Genomic DNA, 22,779 nt, shown 5'->3' with positions numbered 1-22,779 from the left:
ATAGCCGGCTGTCAAACGGCATCAGCCAATGAGAGCGGCCGGCGCTCCCGCTTGAACGACGGACCTGGTTGGGGACTCCAACCAGTCCTATAGACACAACAACAGGGTTGCGTGTTGAGTCCCTTACTCTATACTCTTTATGTGCTTGACTGCATTCCCACTCACATTAGTAATACTATTGTTAAATTTGCAGATGATACAACAATGGTGGGGTTTATCTCCGGGGACGATGAGTCTGCCTACCAAGATGAGGTGGACCGGTTCCTACCGAGATGAGGTGGACCGGTTCCTTTCATGGTGTGGAGACAACTTGGTCCTCAACACCAATAAGACCAAGGAGCTTATAGTGGATGATAGGAGGAACAGACCAGACATACAGCCCTTGCTTATCAATGGAGACCGAGTGGAGCAAGTGGCCAGTTTTAAGTTTCTGGGTGTTATCCTAAAAGAGGACCTGACCTGGGGTGCCCACATTGCAGCCCTGGTCAAAAGGCCCCAGCAGAGATTATACTACCTGAGGCTTCTCAGAAAACAACTGAATGAGAAACTGCTGGTGACCTTCTACCGCTACACCATAGAGAGCATTTTAACATACTGCACCTTTATATGGTTTGCCAATTGCACAGTGGCAGACAGGAAAGCACTCCAGAAGGTTAATGTCATTGCCCAGAAGATCATTGGTTGCCCTCTCCCCTCTCATCCTGGGAACCCTTTTTTTGAACTATTACCATCTGGCAGATGGTATACAATAATAAAAACAAGGACTGAAAAACAGCTTCTATCCCAGGGCAGTAGCTCTTTTGAATTCTGCTGTGTAGTGCAGTGTTGATGTGGTATCGGGGGTTTCCGGTTCAATGGGTGAAGGGTGAAGAACGTGTGTTTGTGTTTATTTTCTGAAGATGGTGTTTGATTTTGTAGTACGAGGTACAATGACAATAAAGTAAACCAACTACAACCCTTTTTCACACTTATGACCGCTGCAGAATTCCCACGGTCATGTGATTTACACTCAGATGACACTTGACAGCAGGTTCATATTTATGACTGTTGCAGTGTCCTGGGGTCATATAATCACTTTCTATGACCTGACAAGCAAAGTCACTGGGAAAACCAGATTCACTTTACAAATGTATTACTAATTTAATAATTGCAGTGATTCACTTATCATATGTGGCAAAAAAAGTCATAAAATGGAACAAAACTCACTTAACAAATTTCTTACTTAGCCACATAAATTTTGGGCTCCGTTGTGATTGTAAGTCAAGGACTACCTGTACAGGATACGTTCACTAAGGTTTAGCTTACTACGTTAAGCAAACCCAGTCTGCGAGTTGCCTTATACTAGTGCAAACAATATATAACAAGCATAACAAAGGCAAGGCAAATAAATGAACAGTTCTCCTGTTTCTAAGGAAGGCACTGCAAGGGAAAAAGGCGGCTCTGAAAGTGCAAAGTATGTAATAAAGTTCCCAAGACACTGGCTGAAAAAAAATAGACCATTTATTTGAACAGAAGACGAACAGCAGCAAAATGACTCAGTCATGGTGGCGATGAGTACACGGTTGGAAGAGATGAAGAACCAGATTAGGAACAGGTTGTTGTTGAGTCAGTCTATTCCCTAAGCATCAGCAACAACTTGATGGCACATAATCAATTTTCTGATTACAAAACTGTGCAATGACCACCTTGATAAGATGCTTATTTTTCTAACAGATTACCCAGGAAAATAAAGTGTTCTAAACTAATCCTAATAATTAGAACTTTTCACTTGAAAAGTTTCATGGTTCTTTGAGCATCTTTTCTAATTCCATCTTGAAATATATTATATGCTTCCCCTACTATCATACTTAAGAAGCAGTCTCGATCTGCTACTGAAAAGCTAATTAGCTTCATTTTATATGCTTTAAAGTTGTATCTTGTATATTAACCAGTAGGGGTCAGCTTCATAGCTAATTCTAAGAAGTCATTCTATACTGAAAAGCTAATTAGCTTCATTTTATGTTTTAAAGTTGTATCTTATGTATCAACAAGTAGGGGTCAGCTAAGAAGTCATTCTATACAGGGATAAAGAAAGATAGCATGATTGTAAAGTAGATCTTAATATTTCTATCTTATTATTCTAAAAAAAGAAAAATAATGCTGATACAAATACACATTGGAAATATAAAATACTATAAACGGGGGAAAGGGGGGGGAACCTCCAACTACTACAAGCAACAAAAGAAAAGAGTTTCGAGTAGTGATTAAGGCATCAGGATAGAAACCAGGAGTTAGCTGGGTAACCTTGAGTGAATTAATCACTTTCTCTCAGTACTAGGAAGCAGGCAATAACAAACCACTTCTGAAATCTTGCCAAGAAAATTTCAGGAACTTGTCCAGGCAGTTACCAGGAGTCAACACTGACTCAAACCGAACAAAAGCAATAAAATAAAGGGAGGTGACTAACAAGGGTCTCATAACCAGCAGCTCTGAGGTATCATGTGGCTAATATACACATTAACAACTTAGTGTACTACAATATATGTTTTTATATCCAATTTCTATCGCATATTAAACTATAAAATTGGTAAGAAGAAAAAGTCAAAGCTATACATGAAAAAGTCCTATGAATGATGTGTAGGATTATTGTATACATTCTAGAATGGAAACTTGGAATTAGAGAAGTTGTGCTTGATTAGTAACAGGTTCATCTGAAATTGCAAGGATGCTGAATGAGACTTATGTCCAGTTCTTGAAGTTGCAGCCACTGCAGCAGCACTAGGGTCACATGATTATAATTTGGGAGCTTGACCACAGGTGTGTACTTAAAAATAGTCATACGGTCCCATGGTCACATAACTGCCATTTGCAATTCACTGCCAGCATCTGACAAGCAAAGGAAGTCACAATCAGATAATGTTGCGCACAATTTACTTAACAACCACAATAGAATCCGCTATAACTGTTATTTTAAATTGGTGCTATTATGTGTTTTTTCACTTTACAATTGCTTTTGGACTTCCCAATCTCAAATACGTCATTAACTGAGGATTACCTGTACAGTATAAAACTGCTATAAAAATAAATATCTGTAACAGGATTCTGTCTACCCGATGTTCCTTTTTAGGCTATATCATGGAATTTGTACTAACCCCTTTCTTTAATCACAATTTTCTACTGTTTTTCAAAATTCAAAAATACTCCTTAGATATTTTCAGATAAATTTTTTGTGTATTTTTTTTTGCCTTTTTCATAAGGGGAAGCATGACCATGCAAAGTTACTTTTTGATAAAGATGGCCAGCCAATGAATTTCATCAATAAAAATAGTAACAAAAAAGTTCATTTGTACTCTTCCCAAAACTTTCCATCACTGCTCCTGTTCTTTTTTTGACTACAGGACATCAATGAAGGAACAAAAACACACACACCACCTTGTTTTTGGATTGATGGCATCAGGAGTTAATTCTTACGGAAGCGTCTCTTTTTGATGCACGGCTATCATTGAAAAAGATTAATGACACTGTTTACCTTTAAAACAAAAAACAAAATATAAAATCCTCTGCACATCTGCAAAGTCCTGTGTAGCTTCAGCTTACTCTTTCTCTTACTCTTTCTTTGTGGTTTTCACACAGCCACCAAGTTTGTCATTAATGGGAATCATTCATAGCCGATTTTACAGGTGCTTCCAGTCCTTTTTTCAGGTGCTTCATCTTTGTACAAAGAAATACTAGCTTCTGGTGAAAAAAAGCATCTATAATTTCCTAAACTGGGAATAAAAGCCCCTTTGACTTTCATTCCTGAGTTATTTACTATTAATTTTATTATTTATTAATCAACAGAAAAAAGAACTAACAAGTCTGGAACAAATGTAGCATTCCTTTCCAACAACTATCAGAAAGAACCTATAGATCACATGTTTCTTGAAATCAAGAAAGTCTGTCATAGTGGTTCAAACCTGATGGTATCCAAAAGGCATACATGGTGTATGACCTACATTTTGCACAATTACAAAAATGTGAAGCCTTGAAAATGTGCATTAATGAATTCACTTTTAACACAAAAGGAAGAAATGGATAACAATGGATATTAATATATAATTTCATATCTTACCAGCCCATAGTTGGGTTGCCATGGGTCCTTAGGTCCTATTTCAACTATTTCAAGAAATACCAGATTATATTTGTAAGAACAATAAGGATTGAGTTGTAAATCCACAATAGTCTATGAAATATGAGGACATTTTACAGGTTATCTTGCATAGATGAGAAAACCTTGGGCCAACAGTTCAAGGATTGCTTATTCTCCTCTAATAATCACTCTAAGACTAATAGTTCCAGGAAATTTGATATGGATAGTATAAAGGTAAGTACAGACAGTCCCCATCATTTCCTTAGTTGCATAGTCTGCAATTAAGGCACTATTTATTTCTCCTCTCTCATAAGGTTTGCGATCAGAGCCATCTTTTGCAGAAAATGTCCTATCCCTGCTCAGCTTGGGTTTCATGAGTAATGCAGAACTAAAACTCACACACACCTGGTTTCTAGGCTAGTACTTTGACTATTACATCAGACTGTCTCTGTAAAACTGTAAAAATATTTTTAGTATAAATACATCAAATGCAAATCTTGCATGTCACGTGAGGTAGACATTGCTTGATTAAAAGAAAAAAGAATTTCAACTGTCCGTGTAATATTCTAAATAGACCATAAGGTGGCACTGATCTATTAAAAATATTAAAGTGGAAAAAAACGAGATCATTTGAAACATGCCTGATATAGTTTCAAGGCTGCCATAAAAGAGTTATTTAGCTTGTACTGAAATATTTGAAAGAACTGATCTTAAATGTACACAGCAAAGTAAATTAAATTTTGACATGGCTTTTGCTTAAAGCATTTTGCTGTTTCTTAGACATAGCCCAAATCCTGAAGCAAACTCTTCTGTTATCTAAACCACCAGGGTTAGCCACTTGGGTTAATTGGGTCATTTATCAGAGCTTTAGGTGAGGTAGTACCCTCACTTTTCTTTTCCCAAATCAGGTACAGAAAAATCATGCAGTCTCCTGGGTTATGTGCCAAAAACTGAAAAATAAAGAGACGTTATGAATTCTGACTCAACACTTGTCATTTAGACTGACAGTGAGATTTGCAGTATTATGAATGCAAGCTGGCTATTCATGAAAGGGATCATAGCATGGATTCCTTTGTCCACTCCCCAGTAAAATCTACTAATACTCCCCATTACTATGAAGGAACAGTATTTCCCTGTTTAAAACCCTTATCCAATGAAACCACCATTCCCCAAGTCAGATCAGCCCACACAGTGGTCTTCTGCAAAGTAGAAAAGGGCAAGTTTTTCTACAGTGCAGAATATCTGGGGGATAAAGAATGTGCACCATCCATGTTACTGTTACCTTGTATTAGTAATTATGTGCTTAATCAGGGCTGGTTGTAGGCATGGGCAATGTAAACAGCTTCCTAGAGCACCAAATTCCAGGGGGTGCCAAAGTGAAAAAGACATCTGAAGTACACAATATAAGTCTGATAATCTTTCCTTGTTGCTTTAGAATTTTTTTCTAGTTTTTTAAAATTCTTTACCCACAAAGTCAGTTACATGGTTAATAGCCTACTAATCACAGGTTACAAGTCACACAAAAATTATTACAGCATTACAACTAAGGACTTCAGGAAGCTGATATTACTGAAGTAAGACAAAAAGTCTGATAAGGAGGTACTGAGCGAGCAAGTTGTTTGACTATGGAGCTTATCAAAGTTATACCCAAAAATGCACTAATGGTGCACTCAGTGATACTCTGTTAAGCTCCAGTGATTTACAACCAGAAAAGCAAGACTCCCAATTTATGGAGATGAAGGTTCTTTGAAAGGAAAATAAATCTTGGAAACTCCATGTGTTACTTTGCCCTCACTTCTCAATGAGTTTAAGGCAATACTTTCATACTGCTCTGGTCTTCTTTACAGCTGAATGAACAAACCAACCCAAGGCCGATCTTCATTTTCAGGCTCAGAAAATTCCATCATATCCTCTTTATGAAAAAAATTATAAATTTGTCCTTAGCAACATTAGGGGTTCTTGAAATACTGAGTAGCCAATAACTTGAGCTAGATGGGCCCATGACCTGCCTCTGAAAGCTCCTTCAGTCCCACAAATAAAAAAAGGTGCTATATGAACAGCCTATTTACCTTTCACCTGCTTAGCAATCTTGTAATTTGGCATGCACTGTTGTCATCTGCACGCTAGGGTCACCAAAACCTGTGTTACCACTGCCTGGCCTGTGGAAAGTGATCTGAAAATGCAGCAGCAAAAAATACGGCTGGAAAACTGGCCTTGGGCAGCATTTCTGCTCATGAATGTTTTTGTGTGGGAGGCTCCTGGTGAGTCTCTAGTCATGTGCAGGCCACACCCACCCCAGCTCTGCAAAGGGGAAAAACGTCACGAAACATCACGTGACAGCAACATGATGCACTGAGTTTGACACCCACGCACCTGGACTATCCCCTGCAGTTTTCCTGGCAAGATTTATCAGAAGTGGATTGCCATTGCCTTCTTCCTAGGGCTTAAAGAGAGTGGCTGGCCTAAGGTCACCCAGCCACCTTTTTGCCTTAAAAGCAGCACTTGAACTATGGTCTCCCAGTTTCTATAGCCTGATGTCTTAACCAGTGCTCCCTTCAGGTTCTCACAAAAAAGTTTAGTGAGGCATCAAATTTCATTTCATTAATGAAACAAAACACCAGACTTCAAAATCAGAACTGAGTTTCGTCCAGTGGCCTTCCGGCTCTCTGCAGGCCAGACATGGTAGCCCTATAAGCAGCCTCTCCTTATAACTTATTAAGCACCTAATCCAGGGGTTTCCATGGGAATTTTGGGAGTTGAAGTCCACAAAGCTTAAAGTTCCTAAGTTTGGAGACCCCTGACCTGTATGAAGAAAAAAAAAAAAAAGGCCACTGGAATTCCAGCTTCTCTAACACCTCAGCCAGCTGTTGCTCGGCTTTGGCCTCAAGAGGAACTCCTCAGGCTCTCCATGTCCAAGAAGCGTGTGCGTGGAATAGAATAACAGAGTTGGAAGGGACCTTGGAGGTCTTCTAGTCCAACCCCCTGCCTAGGCAGGAAACCCTCCACCACTTCAGGTTATCCAACATTTTTTAAAAAACTTCCTGTGTTGGAGCATTCACAACTTCTGCAGGCAAGTTGTTCCGCTGATTAATTGTTCTAACTGTCAGGAAATTTCTCCTAGGTTCCAAAGTTACTTCTCTCCTTTATTAGTTTCCACCCATTGCTTCTTGCCCTGCCCCCAGGAGCTTTGGAGAACAGTTTGACTCCCTTCTTCTTTGTTGCAGCCCCTGAGATTCGGGTGAAACACCTAAGATTCGGCTGGGCCACCCCAGGCCTCAATCTGTTCACAGAGACCAGGGCTCTCGCATAACTTCCCCGTGAGGGGAAAAAAAACCAAAACGAAACTCCAGCGCTCCAACGTGCAGCCTTGCTGCCTCTGCACGGTCTGCTCCAAGCCAAACCCGGAAAGATGGCCTTCCCCGGGCGGTTGGTTGTAGCAGCAGGCGCGCAGAGCGACCACAACCCCGCGGTTTCCGAGCACATTCCTCCTTTCCTGGGGCGGTGGCTCGCTCGCTCGCAAAATCTGGACGGCGGCCCGGACCTCTCCCGCTGACGGGGCGCTGGCTTCCCTTTTTGGCCGAAAGTCCCTGGGACTCTCCCTCGCGTCGGGCTTTTAGCTGGCCGCCGAGCTGGGGAGGGGAAGCAAGGCGAGGAGCCGCAGCGGCCCAATCAGAAAGGCGGCGAAAGAGGCGCGCGGTTGCGTTGGTGCTGGGTTGTGTGTGGTGTGTCTCTGATGTGTGTCAGTCTGTTCCAGCGCCGGGTTGGGTCCGGAGGAAGCGAGGAAGGCGCGTTTAGCGGCCGCGCCGGGATGCAGGATGACCGAAGCAGGCAGAATTCCCCGTAAAACGACGGGTTCCACTTTCTTGCACCCCGTAAGCGACCTTTTCGGCATCCCCCTCGAGCAGGTGAGCTAACCGAGCGCGGCTTCCCTTTGCAATGAACGTCGGCGGAGATTCTCAGTCATGCAGGTCAGGGGTGTCCAACGTTAAAGTTGCTAACGTTGGACACCCCTGATCCAGGTCACGGTTGTCCGTCTCCCCCCACCCCCATCCCCAAAGGTGCTTTCTCCCAAAGGCAACTAGACTTTCTTGAGGATTTTTCCCCCTTTCTTTGAAAAGGTGTCGCTTTTCATCCGAGAATCTTCAGTTCTCTAGAAAGAAAAATCTAAAGGAAGCCCAGTTGCCTTTGGGGGAAATTTAAAAAAAAAAAGTATCTTTGGGATTTGCAATGAGTGGTCAAGGGTGTGCGAGGGGTAACGGCGAAAGCGGCCCTTTGCTGACTGCCGGCGTGAGGAAATAGCAGGATGGTGGTGCTGTCATTTGCTCTGCCTTTTGCTAGAAAGTAGTGGAGCTCAGTGGTTAGAAGGTTCTTAGGGCAAGGCAGAGTTTCTTTCCTGGCGCTTGATAGGAAGTCGCTTTCCTGGAATCGGTTGTGCAAATATAATATCTTTTTAAAAAGCAACAAAACCTCATATGTTTTTTTTTCTCAAAAATAAGTCCTGACTTCCAATCTTATGCCTGCAGGGAGGGTTAAAGATGGGCTTCCACCTGCAAAGGTTGAAAGCTAATAATAGGATAGGCTGTGATTTACCTTGGGTCTAAGAACCAGGAGGAGGACAGAAGGGGAAAAAGGGAAAGACATTAAGAATTAAGTGCAGAAAATAATAACAAAAAGGAGGAGAGAGGGAGAGAGTATGGCAGCACAAGGCACTGCTCAAGATATTTTTTTTATTGTGATTAATTGCATAAGTAACTTCCTTATCGACAATCTGCCTCGGTTTTTCTTTGTAAAAGACTAGCAACATTTTTTTTTAAAAAAAGAAAGAATAGCGGCAGTGCTGTAAATATATATTTTTCTCTCCTTTTCATGGCAAAACTATCCAGATTCAGACTAATCTGACTGCTGCTCTGGGTTTTCTGGAGAGGACAAACTTCATTAAAACTGTCCTTACTTGTAATGAAGTCCCTTGTCCCAGGGTTATTTGTTTAAAATATTTTTAACCCTTCCTTTCCAGACTGAAGAGTATATGCAAATATATATTTATATTTATAATTTATCTATATTTGGCAGGTAGGAAGCTTATCAATTCCACTGAGTATTATGAGAACTTGCTTCAAAATAAATGTGCATGGGACTGCAGTTGACTTTGTGATGAAACAAATGCTTCAATTGCCTTTGTTTCACTACAGAGGCAACATACAGTATCAAATATGCTTTCTAAAACTCCTCATTTTGTTTCTGTACTTAGCTAAAGTCGTGATTTTCAGTGTCACCATGTTGAGTGTTATATGACCAGCAGCAGAGGGAATGTTTGATATCTTAGGCTCTATTCATGTTACACTAATTCAGACATCTTGGTTAATAGGCTGTCTGCCTTTTACTTCTTAGTATATGGTGAACTTTAATCAAGCTTTGTGGCTTTTTGTGTCTTCAGCGTCAACTGTACTAGATAGACCACACCAGGAAATCAACTCCACCAGAAGGCTGAAACGTCTTTTATTGGTATCAGCTGTAATTACAGAATCTTGCAAGTCCGATTTTGTTGTGCCTCTTCCTTCTTTTTCTTATAGTTAAGTGAATTGAGGAGCTGAACTACTCCAAATGTTATCTCACTGTTGTGGAGTTTAAAAATGTTTCTGCCTCCTTTGCCTTGGCAACAGCTTCTGCATGCCTCCATCACTGTCATCTTCCTTCATGTCTACACCCAAATCTGAAATAGCCATTGTTTTTATTTTTGCCAAACAGGATTTTGTAATCAGCCTTTAGAAGGCTACAAACTTTCATTTGTACAAAGCCAATATAACAGGATTTCAGGTGCAGAGAAAATACTAGGCCTCAATCCTTGCAGAAAATCCAGTGCATGATGAATTTGAGTAAATAACAGCGTTATTTGATTTTTATTTTTATTTTTGCTTAGTGGCCACTTCTCCTACAGTAGAGGAGTTGTGAACTTGATTATAGTCCTACTAGGAGCTTAGTGTTCTTTAAAAAAACTTACTCCAACCTAAAGGTATGCAGTTTTGTCATAATTCACACTCATGATACACCATAGCATAGTTTGGCCTTGGCTTGTGACAGTTGTCAAATTTATTGTGCAACGATGTATGTGACAATTGCCTTGCAATAGTTTGTAAAATCTTGAGAAACAAGCTTTTAGTTCGGTTACAAGTATTTAATAAAATAGCTTTACCATATACTTACAAGTTTTAATTTTTAAAATTAATATATTAAGCCTGCCCACATCTTGGATATTTTCATGGACAGATTGTCTCAGATTGTTATGCCAATTTTTCATGGATTCTTGGAATGTTCATTCTTGAGCTATTAGATCAAAGCAACTCTTGTGGAACAGCAGCATTGACAGTAGTGCTGTTCTGTTATAAATGCATATTCTCAGTTGGAGCAGTTGTTTTTGGCAATTTGCGACTTCTTGCAAATTCAACTCCTGTGAGAGTTTGCAGGAAATAAATTTCTTTGGAGGAGTGTATTTGCTTGTGTGCACCATTGTAGTTGTCTTGTACAGACTAATACATTTGGGAGGGAAGAAGATAGTTGTAGTTGTGTTGGAATTCTGTTTAAAATGTTTTTTCTTAAAACTTGTTGAAAAACTGAACTTATCCTATGACCTCAAAGGAGACTCATCATCTGATGTTAGATTTTCTTTTTATCCCAGCACCTGTTGGCTTTTTTGCTTTCTTTGCATAACAAGGAAATGTGTATTCCTTCAGCAATGAGGAAGTATGTGCTATATTAACAGCAGTTAGCTCACTAGATTGTATTGACAGATAAACCAGACAGAAGTGTAGATTGTTATAGGAGTTTTTTTAAAAAGGCCATAAACAAGAGTGAACTAGTTCAGGCAAGACTCATTTTAGTCTTTTATAATAGGATCTTTTTTTATGAGTAGAATTTAATACACATCCACAATCTTGTTTTCAAAATAAACAGTAATATGCATAAGAAGAGAAGTAAGAAGTAGTTAAGTAAAATAAAGGTAAGAAATAAAAGGCTAGGAAGGCTAACTATACATCTATTTTGTACCAATTCTACTCATTATACTTCTCTAAACCTTTTTATTGTGCTAAATATGGTCTTTGTGTAAACCACATCCATACACTGAATTTCAGGAATTTCAGTCTTGTGTAAGTGTCCTTTGTTCCTTTTCTGAGTTCCAGCTGTTGATAAATGTGTATTTTTACATAGAATCTCACGGTAGTTAATGTGTGTCTTTTAAGTAATTCTTAGTATTTAAGGATAGTGAACATTCTTCTAACATTTATGTTTTAACAAGCATTTGTGGACTTGCCAGAGATGGGTTGATAGTTTTCCAATCAATGTTCATTTTTATCAGGTTCAATTATTTCACGGTGGCAGAAAGTCACTAAATGTTATCTTGGCAATATTATCTTCTTTTTTCTCTCTTTTTCAGATTTTTTTTGATTTAGAGAGAGCAAGATTACAGAGTTTGCTGAATCTTAATTTCCATCAGTCTTAGACAATATGGCCTGTAATGAGAAGATGGGATTTACCACCCAGGAGCAGAATGTGGAATCACATGTTGCTGCTGTTTTAAGTAGAAGTCATTTCTTTGTTAAGTAGAAACTAACTATAACTAGTCCTTGCTTAACAATCATATATTTACTGACCATTCAAACTTATGACACTGCTAAACAAAGGTACAGGTAGTCTTTGACTTAGGACCACAATTGAGCCCAAAATTTCTGTTGCTAAGTGAGAAAGTTGGTAAGTGAGTTTTGCTCCATTTCATGACATTTCTTGGCACATTTGTCAAGTGAATCATTGCAGTTGTTAAGCTAGCAGTTTCATTGTTAAATGGACCTAGTGTCCTAGTTGACTTTTTTCCCCCCAATGATTGTGTGAAAAACGGTCATAAGTCACTAAACAATTGTTGTAAGTCAAGGACTACTTGTAGTTATTTATATAATTTATAGATGGCCCATATCATTGAGAACAATTTTGGGTGGTTTATGCTTGGTCCCTAAAGTTACAGTATTGCTGTTGCAGCGCCCATATGGTCATGTAATCAAAATTGAAGAGTTTGTCAGCCCACCTACCCTTATGGCCTAAGGAGCACTTCAACTGTCTCCATCCGACTTTCTCCCCCATCGATCTGTCCTGTTGGTTGCCCTTTACAGCGATACTCTTTGGCCAGCGCCTTCAGCAATCTCAGCTGGCCATCATTAATCATGGGCCTCTACTGCAATCTAGTCTCAGTGCCACCAATGATAGTGGTACCTGGAAGAATGCCATAGTCAGCCACCCCAATACCACAGTGTGAAGCTCCAGCCTTTTCAAAATTGTGGTATGTTACAAATCAGATTATTACATATAGTTGTATGTCAAAGCATTAATTGTATCCGACTTAATGGCATTATATAAGACTAGGTCATTTTGAGAAATAAGCAATTATTTTAGAGTATAAAGCAGAGGTCTCCAAACTTGGCAACTTTAAGCCTTGTGGACTTCAACTCCCAGAATTTGGGAGGTGAAGTCCACAAGGCTTAAAGTTGCCAATTTGGGGACCCCTGGTGTAAAGTATAAGTTGTATGACAGCATTCACAAAATGGCAGTTTACTCGAATTATGTTAAAACAAGGTAGAGAAAGCATGCCAAGTAACAGAATAACAAAGTTGGAAGGGACCTTGGAGATCTTCTAGTCCAGGGGTCGCCAACCTTTTGGACCTCAGGGACCACCAAACTCATAATTTTAAATCCCGTGGACCACTAATACGAATTTTGCCTGATGGTGGTTTGCTGACGGTGGGAGAGAGAGAGATCTGATCTAACCTCTCTCTCTCCCTCCCCCTCTCTCTCTCTCTCTCTCATACACACACACAGAGGCAGGGGTGGGATTCAAATTTCTTAACAACCAGTTTTTGAGTGTGGCCTAATTTGTGGGTGTGGCTTGGTGGTCATGTGACTGGCTGGGCATGGCTTGTATGTAAATATTATAAATATTTATGTAAACATTGGATTTTTTATAAAAAAGAGCAACTTTTACCCAAAATCAGGCAAAGCAGGCAAGCAGATTGAGTTGCTCACAGGATCACAGATTCACTTAAAGATCTGTGTTTCTGCCATCGGCTATCTATCTCAATCTCTTCTTAAAAACCTCCAATGTTGGAACACCTACAGCTTCTGAGGGCAAGCCATTCCATTGATTAATGGTTCTCTCTGTCAGGAAATGTCTCCTTAGTTTTAGGTTGGTTCTTTCTTGATTAGTTTCCATCTTGTCCTACCTTCAGATGCTTTAGAGAATAGATTAACATCCTCTTCTTTGTGACAGCTCCTTAGATATTGGAACACAGATGTCATATCACCCCTAGTCCTTCCTTTTATTAGAATAGACAAACCCAATTCCTGCAATCGTTCTGCATATGTTTTAGCCTCTAGCCCTCTAATCATCTTCGTTGTTCTTCTCTGCACTGTTTCCAGAGTAGGCCTTCTTTATTTCTTTACTAGGAGCTGATTCAAAATTCCTCAGCTTGTCACAATACAATTAGTTTTAATGTGTGGGAATGGTGTGAGATTTTACCTACATATTCCAGGAAGTTTGTTTGGACCAAGTAAGCTCTTACAATTGATGATAATTAATGCCCAGTCTCCCCATAAGATAATTATCTCCAAGAACACAAGGAACCCTTCCCATATGTTTGTGCCCCAGGAGGAGATTGATCCAAAGGTCAGAAGTAGAGTTTCTTTGTTTAGAATAGAATAACCAGAAATGTCTTAGTAGAGACACAGAGAAAAAGTCTATATCAAAGCCACCATTTTCTTCAACCCTCATAAAAAAAGACGATAACAATATCAGACTGTCATGTGAAAAAAATATTCAGATCTACTCTTAATTTGAAAGAGGTTAACTGAAATACTTTCCCATTTCATGTGCTGACTTATGGACTTCATAATCAGTCTTGTCTTCTCCTGGCAGGTCATTACTCCTTCATTTGTTTCACAGTAGGTGGTCTATGAAGAGGAGATTTTTTCAGTGTTCAATTTGGAATATCGGGACCTTTGTAGGGTATTTAAAGTAGGAAAAGAGTAGAACTTACTGATAAAATCAGCGATGTAGTACAAAGCACAGACCATATACCCAAGATGAAATAATGCTTCCATCATCATCATCATCATCATCATCATCATCATCATCATTATTCTGTTTCTTTGCATATGCACTGAACTTCTGCATCTAAGACAAATTCCTTGTGGGTTTAATCACACTTGGCCAAATAAAGTATTCAATTTCAATTCAATTCAAATAAGATATGTATTAATAAGTACACATTTTATTATTTTTGTGAAAAGTTTATGATTTTTTATTTCAGAATATAACCAACATTCTACAAAAAAAAAATTATTCATCTTGTTGCTTTGCAGACAATTGTCATTTTTTTAACATAAGGCTCTGTTAAATTATGTGTATAATGCTATATATTATGATTTTAGCAAAGTTTAGTGCTAGGTATGGCTTCAAATGCCTATCATATTAAAACAAAGCCAACTGAAGTATATGTAGCCTTTTGAATTCTCAGAACTTTTCATTAAGCAAGATATTGCAAAAATGGCAAGAGGAAGAAGCAATGAAGTAACAAAGAAAGACATAATGCCATGCTTATTTTGTCAGGGAACAGTTCTAGAGAACAGAAAAAGCTTGTGTATGTGTTTGTTGGTGATGACTATTTTAGCACATGAAAACCTCATGGGAAATTGCCCAAGTGGAATATGAATGTTTGTATTCCAGTCTTTAATTCTACAAATTTGATTCTGTAATAGCAAGTCACGGCATGCTTCAATTAATTTGAGTAAATCCTTGGAATTAATTTGGATAATTTTCTTGTTTGCCTTTGAATTCAAAGAAATGTTTTTAGAAAGCAACTTTCCTTCCTCCTAAAAAGCTTGCAAACTCCACTGAACTCATTGGATCTGTGTGTAAATAAACATGTATTTTTATTTTTATTTTTTTATTTTTATTTATTTTTATTTGTCAATTGCTTACAAGATAGTAGGTATAAGTAAAAACATAGTAATGAATTCATGGATACATATAAGAAAAATGAAAAAAAAATATAAAAGAAACAATAGGACAGGGACTGTAGGAACATTGGTGCACTTATGCAAGCCCCCTACAGACCTCGTAGAAGAACTGCACTGTGAGTCTGGATTTAATCTAAAAGTCTGGATTTTTACAACCAAGCTGGATTGAAGTATCTTCTTTTGCTTGAAATAAATATCAAAGGCAATTTACTCATTTGGAGTGTTGCCAAGCTTTATATATAGTAAACATAGTGCTTCCTTTCTTCCCACTTCTTTAAAGGAGAATTGTGATGAGTAACTTCCTACACCATCTCCAGGATTTTGTCAGTTTTTTCTTGCTAATGATTATGAGAGACTCCAATCTATTTTCATATTCCTTTAGGTCAATTTTGTTGCTTGTCAGCTTTGTGCACTCTTGGCTGCATTTTGGTTTCGTTTGTACTTAAGGCCTAGTCAAGCCAACTCTGCCGTTCGTCATGCATTTGCCACAATTTTGGGGATATATTTTGCCCTCTTCTGCTTTGGTTGGTGAGTCATTCTTGTCTAACTTTCTATTCACTGTGACTATGAATTGAGTAGCTTGTATTCTGGGAATTGTAAAACATTCTGTTGGGCAACCCTAACATTATGAAAACAATACGTCAAAGCTCTTTTATCACCAGATACATTTTCCAGGAAAGAAGCATGTATTCAGTCTGTGATTTAAGAGGAAGATAGCAAGAGCAAAGGAGTTTACTTAAAAAAAAAAAAGAAACATTGATTCAGATGGATTTTCATGACTGGATTCTTTCTACATAACTTTAAATTAATTTGATGGTGATGCATGGCTCAGTGGTTAAGAAGCTGAGCTTCTCAGGTGGAAAGCTGGCAGCCCAGGTTTGAGACCCAAGTACCACATGATGAGGTGAGCTCGCATTCTTGCCCATCTAACAGTTGAAAGTATGCAAATGCGAGTAGATAGATAGGTACCACTTTGGTGGGAAGGTAATAGCGCTCCATGATGTCATGCTGGCCACATGACCATGTAAATATCTTCAGACAGCGCTGTCTCAATGGTCTTGAACCAGAGATGAGCACCACCCCCTGCGATGATTAATGGGATAAAAATCAGCAGGGACCTCTTCACTTTTAATTAATTCAGAAATTAACTTGTTGTCTGTTAGCTATTACTGACTTTGGAAAATGGAATTTCTTTTTCTTCTTCTCTTCCAAGGTACTCCATCCATATTTTTACTTTAGTGATGATAAGTTATTTTATCATGAACATGGCCAGTATTTCCAACATTCATAGGTAAGTTTGTATGTTTATTGTAAGTGTTAAAAAACTGTAATATTTTTAAATGATGTTGTTCCTTTATTGATCTGATTAAAGGTTGCTTGTAGTCTTGTGGCACCTCTTATTTCAGCCATTTTAAGGCAATGTGGAGTCCTGATTAAATGCAGTTATTACAAAGAGCAAGGAATGACCTCGATGGAGATGTACAAAATGCAATGCCAGGATGATGGGTTGAAATGCTGTATATTTTTACTTATTTATTAAATATACATGTGTCACACGTCTCCCCATAAGGTGACTCTTTAAGTCTACAACAGACAGAAAATACTCTGCAACTTCTCAGACAGACACCTTCCTAATTCACTGAACTCTTAAGGAGGGAGAGGTATAGCACAATCAGATTCACATGATTGATGTCCGCCATACCAAATAGACCAAACCAAGGCATCAATTCCACAGGATGGCTAAAACTATTTTTATTGATATTGGTTATATTTTAGCTATAGTTTATACACCCAAAGATTATAAGAAAGCCGTAAGGAATTATGAAAATTTGCTGTTGAAACTTTTTGATAATAGATCAGAGGCAAGCAAACCTAAGCAAAATAAATATCTGGATTGGGAGCCAGGTTCTACTGTGCTTGCAGTTCTGTTTATTATAGTGTTTTGGCTAAAGTGTTTCATACTATCAATGCATATGATTCTAGGTATTCTTTTTTGGTAGCTATGGGATACCTCACACTGTGCCACATTAGCCGAATATATATATTCCAATATGGTATTCTCACTACAGATTTCTCAGGGTAAGTAGTAATAATATATATTTTGATACTATAAGAAATAGAAATCAGAAGAATTCAGTATCATACGATTTATTTTAATTAATTGATAATGTGTCACAATGGACATATGGATCATGGAACTAGATGAATGTTAAACTGTTGCTGAGGGAAATAATCTTCCAGTCTTTTCGTAAATATTTACATTTCAAATGAATCAGGCCTTTTAATAGGGGCAAAAGCGAGAAGATGAATATTGGAACTATGTGTCACAATAGCAATAGCACTTAAACTTATATACTGCTTCACAGTGCTTTATCATGACCTTGGTGACATCTGAACTGCTAAATTGCAGGCAGTTCGCAGGAAGTAGAGGTAGCTTACAGTACTGGATTTTAACTACCACAGTTTCAAAAACTGCACTTCAAAGTACTGGATTTTAACTACCACAGTTTCAAAAATTAGAAATGTATTTTATATAATGTGCCTTTTGTGAGAAAAAATACTGTGCTGTTTTATTCTTGTCCTTTTGCTGCAGCTCTTTTCTTGAAGTATTATTTAGTCCATTTTTAAGTCTATACAATTTAATTGGCTCACCTGGAATAAGGAGAATTAGTAACCTTCTATTGAAAATAGTCTTTTAAACATTGCAGGATTACTTATACACAGTAACTAACCATGGCCAGTCTGAATGTATTCAAACATCTTAATTAAAATACATGTTCATATAGTGATTTTTTCTATCTGCTTAAAGATTACAATGTTCAGACCATCTTGCATTTCATTAGCTGTCCTGGTTCTTGTAATTTTTTAATGATTTTATACATTTATAACTATAGTTTTATATTTTTTATAATTTTAATGTCTTACTTTTTATATAAGAGGAAGTTTTATAAGTTTCTTTCTTTCCCCCCAGTTTTAACATCTGTTTACAATTCAGACAAATAGAAGAGATTTGACGAGAGCTCTTTGTTTAGATATTTGACCAGTTGGAGCACTTCATGTTTTCCATTGTTCCAGACATACTTAATCAGCAAAATCCTACAACTTTAATGGTTGTACAGTAAAAATGGCATTCCAGTATGCATCTTCATCAGGCCTACCAAAGGGATTCCTGGCCCTTTATTATTTGAATCTAGCCATTCCAGTGGCTTCAGTTGCAAATTTAGGGTAAACATACTTATTAAGGGTTGTGGGAAATAGGCTCTGTACAATGAGCCTAGTACCTTTCAGATAGGAGTTTTGGAAATGCTGTTGCCAGCGATGGGAACATTTCCTTTAGATATTTTGGTTCACAAAACTTTTAATTCCATAGCAGCATAGGTGGATACATTTCAAGAATATTGGGTTGGGAAAGTGCCCCTAAATTGACAGAGATCTAAGACTAACAAATCATATAACAACAAATATTGGAAGTGTTACAACAAAAAAGATATTGTCACATGTGGTAATCACACAAATCTCAAAAGTATTGGAAAGGCATCAAAACTTTCATAAATGAATAAAGATAAAATTTGAACTGAAACTACAGATATTTCAGTTGGAATAATTCCATGGCTATGGAAAGCTTGAGGCCGCCCTCTTCAGTGGTGCTCTCAACCCTGGGGCTAAGTTGACACCTGGGGTCAGTGATAGTTGAAACATCTAGAGGCCCTACTCCTCTACTTCAGCCCCAGTGCCACCACCAAGGAGTGCTGCTATGCAGGCTGCTAAAAGGGCAGAGGTGAAGGACAAAAGAGCGGGTTGGGGGACTAGAAGTGCCCCTGCACTCCTAAATGCAGGTTGGCTGTAAAGCACCCAAACATTGATCGTGTGACTGCAGGTAGCACTTCAGGGATCAATGGTTGCCACTGGTTCAGCACTGCTATAATTTCAGTCACTGAATGAATGGCCATCACTCAAGCCCTGTCTGTATTCTCATCCAAGCTTTACCTGGAAATTATGTTTACAGGTAGTCCTCTGGTACAATGGCAACTGGGGCCAGGATTTCCATTGTTAAATGATGGGGTCATAAACTAATCTCATGTGACTATGTTGTTTAGCCACTGAAATTATGGCAATTCCAGTTGCTGTGGTAACCCCAGGACTGTGCATGTCGTTAAGTGAGGACCTTGCATGACCTCAATGTAGGAAGAGTTAGGAGTCCCAGGCAGGCCACAAGGGGAGAGATATGGTCCGCAGAGTGGGTGCCTTGATAGGCACTAGGGAGTGAGGGCCTTTTTCTGGTGTAAGGTCTGAGGCAGCATTCCCTGACAGTGCTACCCTTCAGTAATTTCAACCCATTGCCGTTGTCCCAGGGCATAGGCTAATGCTGGCTGAGGTGCCACCACAAGCATCATACTTTAGCCAGCTCCATATCCCCTATCTGCACCAGCCAGCCACAAGGCCTTGGATACTTGATTTGGCCAAGTGTGTTTAAACCCAGAAGGAATTTGTCTCCGGTGCGGAAGCATTCAGTATACTTGCAAGCCAACAGAGAAAATAATAATAAGATGATAAAAGGAATAAATAATAATACTACAGCCACACACTATGGGTTGATATACCTACATATTAGAACTGTAAGAATTAGATGTTCAGCAGAGTGATGGCATGAGGGGGAAAAAACTCTTGTCTAGTTATCTTGGCATGCAATAGCCCATAGCGCCATCCTGAGGGGAGAAGTTGAAACAGTTTGTGTTCAGGATGTGAGGAGTCTGTTAATATCTTCGGAGCCCTGACGTCCTGCACACAAAAGTGTTTCAACGCCTTCCATCAGGACAGCACTATAGCGCCATGATGTCGAACCTATGGCACACGTACCACAAGTGGCACTCAGAGCCATTTGTGACAGCACGTGAGCCACAGGCAAACTTACCTCACTGTGCATACACAAGCCTCACAGCTTATTTTTCGGCCTCCCAGGGCTTTTCAGGACGAATGGGCCTGTTTCGTCACTTCCTGTAATACCGGAAGTGATGAAACGGACATATTATTTGGTCTGAAAAGCCTTGCAGAAGCTTTTTCCAAGCCTCTGGGAAGCCGAAAAAGGCCTCAAACCAGCCGAAAAACAAGCTGTGAGGCACAGTGCAGGTAAGGGAGTGATGGGGGGGATAGGGCGTGCATGTGCAGAGGCCGTGGGGGGGCGCTCACATTGCATTCTGAGTGCTGGCACCCGAGTGCATGCGCGCTGATGCGTGCACAATTTTTGTCACAGGAGCCCAAAAAGGTTAGCCAGCACTGCTATAGAGTATTGTACGTATGCCAAGACATTAGATGCAGGGACAGCTTTTTCCCATCATTCTATCACTCTGCTAAGCACAGATTGCTACAATAAGCCCCACAGATAATCACTGAAATATAAGGGCTAAAAACTAACAATACTCTAATTTTAATTCATCCGAAAGAGCATGTGTGTGATAGAGAATCAGCATAAAATCTGAGCTGCTGAGTTTGAATTAGAATTATTCAGCATTTATTATTCTGCTACTAATTTTTGAAACCCATTGCTTCTAGTAGTAGAAAAAATGCAGTAAATAAAAGTGATCACCCCACTCATAGTGTTAGGTGCTGTTAGCGTGGCTTCTTGTGTAATAGTTTCTTCTTCACAATACATTGTTATCTTAGCTCACAGGTGAGAAATTAAAGTTAGGAATCACTGACAGAGAATTGTCTAAGTTAAGCTTAACATCTTGGCTGTCATTTAGATTCTGATGTTCAGCTGAAAGTGCACAGATTTAAGTTCATTACAGTGTTTCTCTTCAAAGCAGGCTACAGTACTTGTTAATTATATAACTTAGTCATACACATTTGGAAATTTGGAAAGATACAATGTCGTTTGAACTATGTGTACCTAGAGATCAACTTGTAATGAATTTGCTACAAAATTGGCTTGGCTTGTAAGATGTGTGTTTAAACACAAAATGATCAAGAGGATGTGCTGACAAGAGAATGCGATCAACCTATTGCTGAACAGCTGTTTCAAATACACAGCCTCGTAGTTTTGCCACCACTGTGGAATGTTACCGTTCAAAACAAATTTCCTAAAGCAAGAAAGAGCATGCATTAAAATATAACCCTTTAAAATTGTATAAAGTATACATTTATATTGTTTGTACATGTACGCTACCAACAAAACAGCAAGGTATTATTCATTTGCCCTCCTTGCTATATAGCAAATACACACATTGTATGCAGCTTGTAATTTCTAAACGGTCTTAGGGTAGCTTTGTAAGGTTTCCATTTCAGTAGGTGAATCCTGATGTATAAAGGCCTCTTGCTATCGTCAAACTATTGTTGCAGTCGTAAGCATGTTTGTACATAAGGAAAGTCTTTGTGCACAAAATGATAGATTCCCAATGAATATTGCAGCTTGTGAAATTTCAAACCTATATCAAATATCAGTTCTGAACAGGGAAACACAAGTTTAACTTTTTCAAACATATATGAAGGCTGGTATGTGATATTGCCTAACCTAGATTATTGGTGTGATGCAAATAATTCTGTATAGTGGAGCTCATATAAGCTGCTAAATTGTAGTTGAGCTGGCTCAATTTTGCCTTACTGCACGAGGTGAATCCATCTCTTGTAGTTTGTTAACTATGATTTATGATGGTTATATGAAATGCAAGTCATTGTGGTATAGTCAATAACCCAGGCTTAAGCAAATTACATTCTCCTGTTGTATGTGAACACAGTCTATATACTGGTGGCCACAGGGAGACATTCTGATCATTTCTGGATACTTTGGACTTAAATTCTTATAATCCAGGGGTGTCAAACTCAAGGCCCTGGGGCTGGATCCAGGGTGCTTAGATCTGACCTGCAGGCTCACCCTGGAAACAGGAAAGGACCAGCTTGCGGTGCCTCTGCCAGCGAAAAGGGAGCTTGGGGGGGGTGTCTGTGGCCTCCCCAAGTTCTGTTTTCACTGGCAGAGGGCTGCAGGAGGCCATCACGGCTAAACATGGAGTCCGGGAGGACTGATGTCGAAAATAGAGCCTCAATGAGTGACATCGAGCTCGCCACTCCCACCCTGGCCATGCCCTTTCCTGGCCCCCCAAGGTCAAACGCAACCCTGATGCGGCCCTCAATGAAATCGAGTTTGACAATCTGTTATAATCCATTATCTTTGCCACGTTACCTGTGTTTGGTGGGAATTGGTACAAAAATATTTTATCTGCAGCTTGTTTAAATCATAAAAATGCATTAAGGTGAAAAATCTAAACACATTGGAGCATGCAAATGCTATCTATCTGCATTTTATTACAGCCCATTGATGATTGTTACACAAAAGATCACAACTCTTGCATTCCAGGTTCATGATGGTAAGGAAGATTGTTTTTCTATTTTCCATCTTGTATGTAAAATTCTCTGAATAGACATTGGCAGCCTTTGGGGAAAAAGTGGTCAGTATGTGTTGTCTCTGCCAAGATCTTGAAGTCATCTTGTTACAATTAAGGTTTAGTGACAATAATTTAAAAAACCCTGAAGTCTATGGACAGTTTTGCTTATTTAATCCTTATTTGTTCTGTTTTTTATAAATAGAATAGAACTGAAAACATGACAAATAATGTATATAAATC

General features: G+C 38.9%; 1 protein-coding gene and 1 long non-coding RNA gene across 3 annotated transcripts in view; one reads left to right on the top strand and one right to left on the bottom strand.

The window, feature by feature from the left end:
- Positions 1 to 1,482: 1,482 nt before the first annotated feature.
- Positions 1,483 to 7,516, bottom strand: LOC148126343 (uncharacterized). Its single transcript, XR_015743122.1, has 3 exons — positions 6,964 to 7,516; positions 4,998 to 5,058; positions 1,483 to 2,865 (listed from the first exon to the last, which is right to left on the bottom strand). It is a non-coding gene; the product is annotated as an uncharacterized LOC148126343 (long non-coding RNA).
- Positions 7,517 to 7,685: 169 nt separating this feature from the next.
- Positions 7,686 to 22,779, top strand: part of MBOAT1 (membrane bound glycerophospholipid O-acyltransferase 1) — a 33,245-nt gene continuing 18,151 nt past the window's right edge. Inside the window, exons 1-5 of one of the 2 annotated variants that reach the window (XM_026699527.2) lie at positions 7,686 to 8,013; positions 15,546 to 15,691; positions 16,377 to 16,454; positions 17,147 to 17,242; positions 22,466 to 22,521. In XM_026699527.2, coding sequence (XP_026555312.1) covers positions 7,924 to 8,013; positions 15,546 to 15,691; positions 16,377 to 16,454; positions 17,147 to 17,242; positions 22,466 to 22,521 — 466 coding nt within the window. In that variant the 5' untranslated portion in view covers positions 7,686 to 7,923. The remainder of the gene's footprint in view (positions 8,014 to 15,545; positions 15,692 to 16,376; positions 16,455 to 17,146; positions 17,243 to 22,465; positions 22,522 to 22,779) is intronic. The other variant, XM_087930941.1, reaches the window with a different exon arrangement.

Source organism: Pseudonaja textilis, chromosome 3, assembly GCF_049901715.1.
Source record: "Pseudonaja textilis isolate UNSWEBS1 chromosome 3, rPseTex1.2, whole genome shotgun sequence".
NCBI classification, from domain to species: Eukaryota; Metazoa; Chordata; class Lepidosauria; order Squamata; family Elapidae; genus Pseudonaja; species Pseudonaja textilis.
Note: the sequence above shows the minus strand (reverse complement) of the source record. Positions and strands in the feature narration are given on the sequence as shown.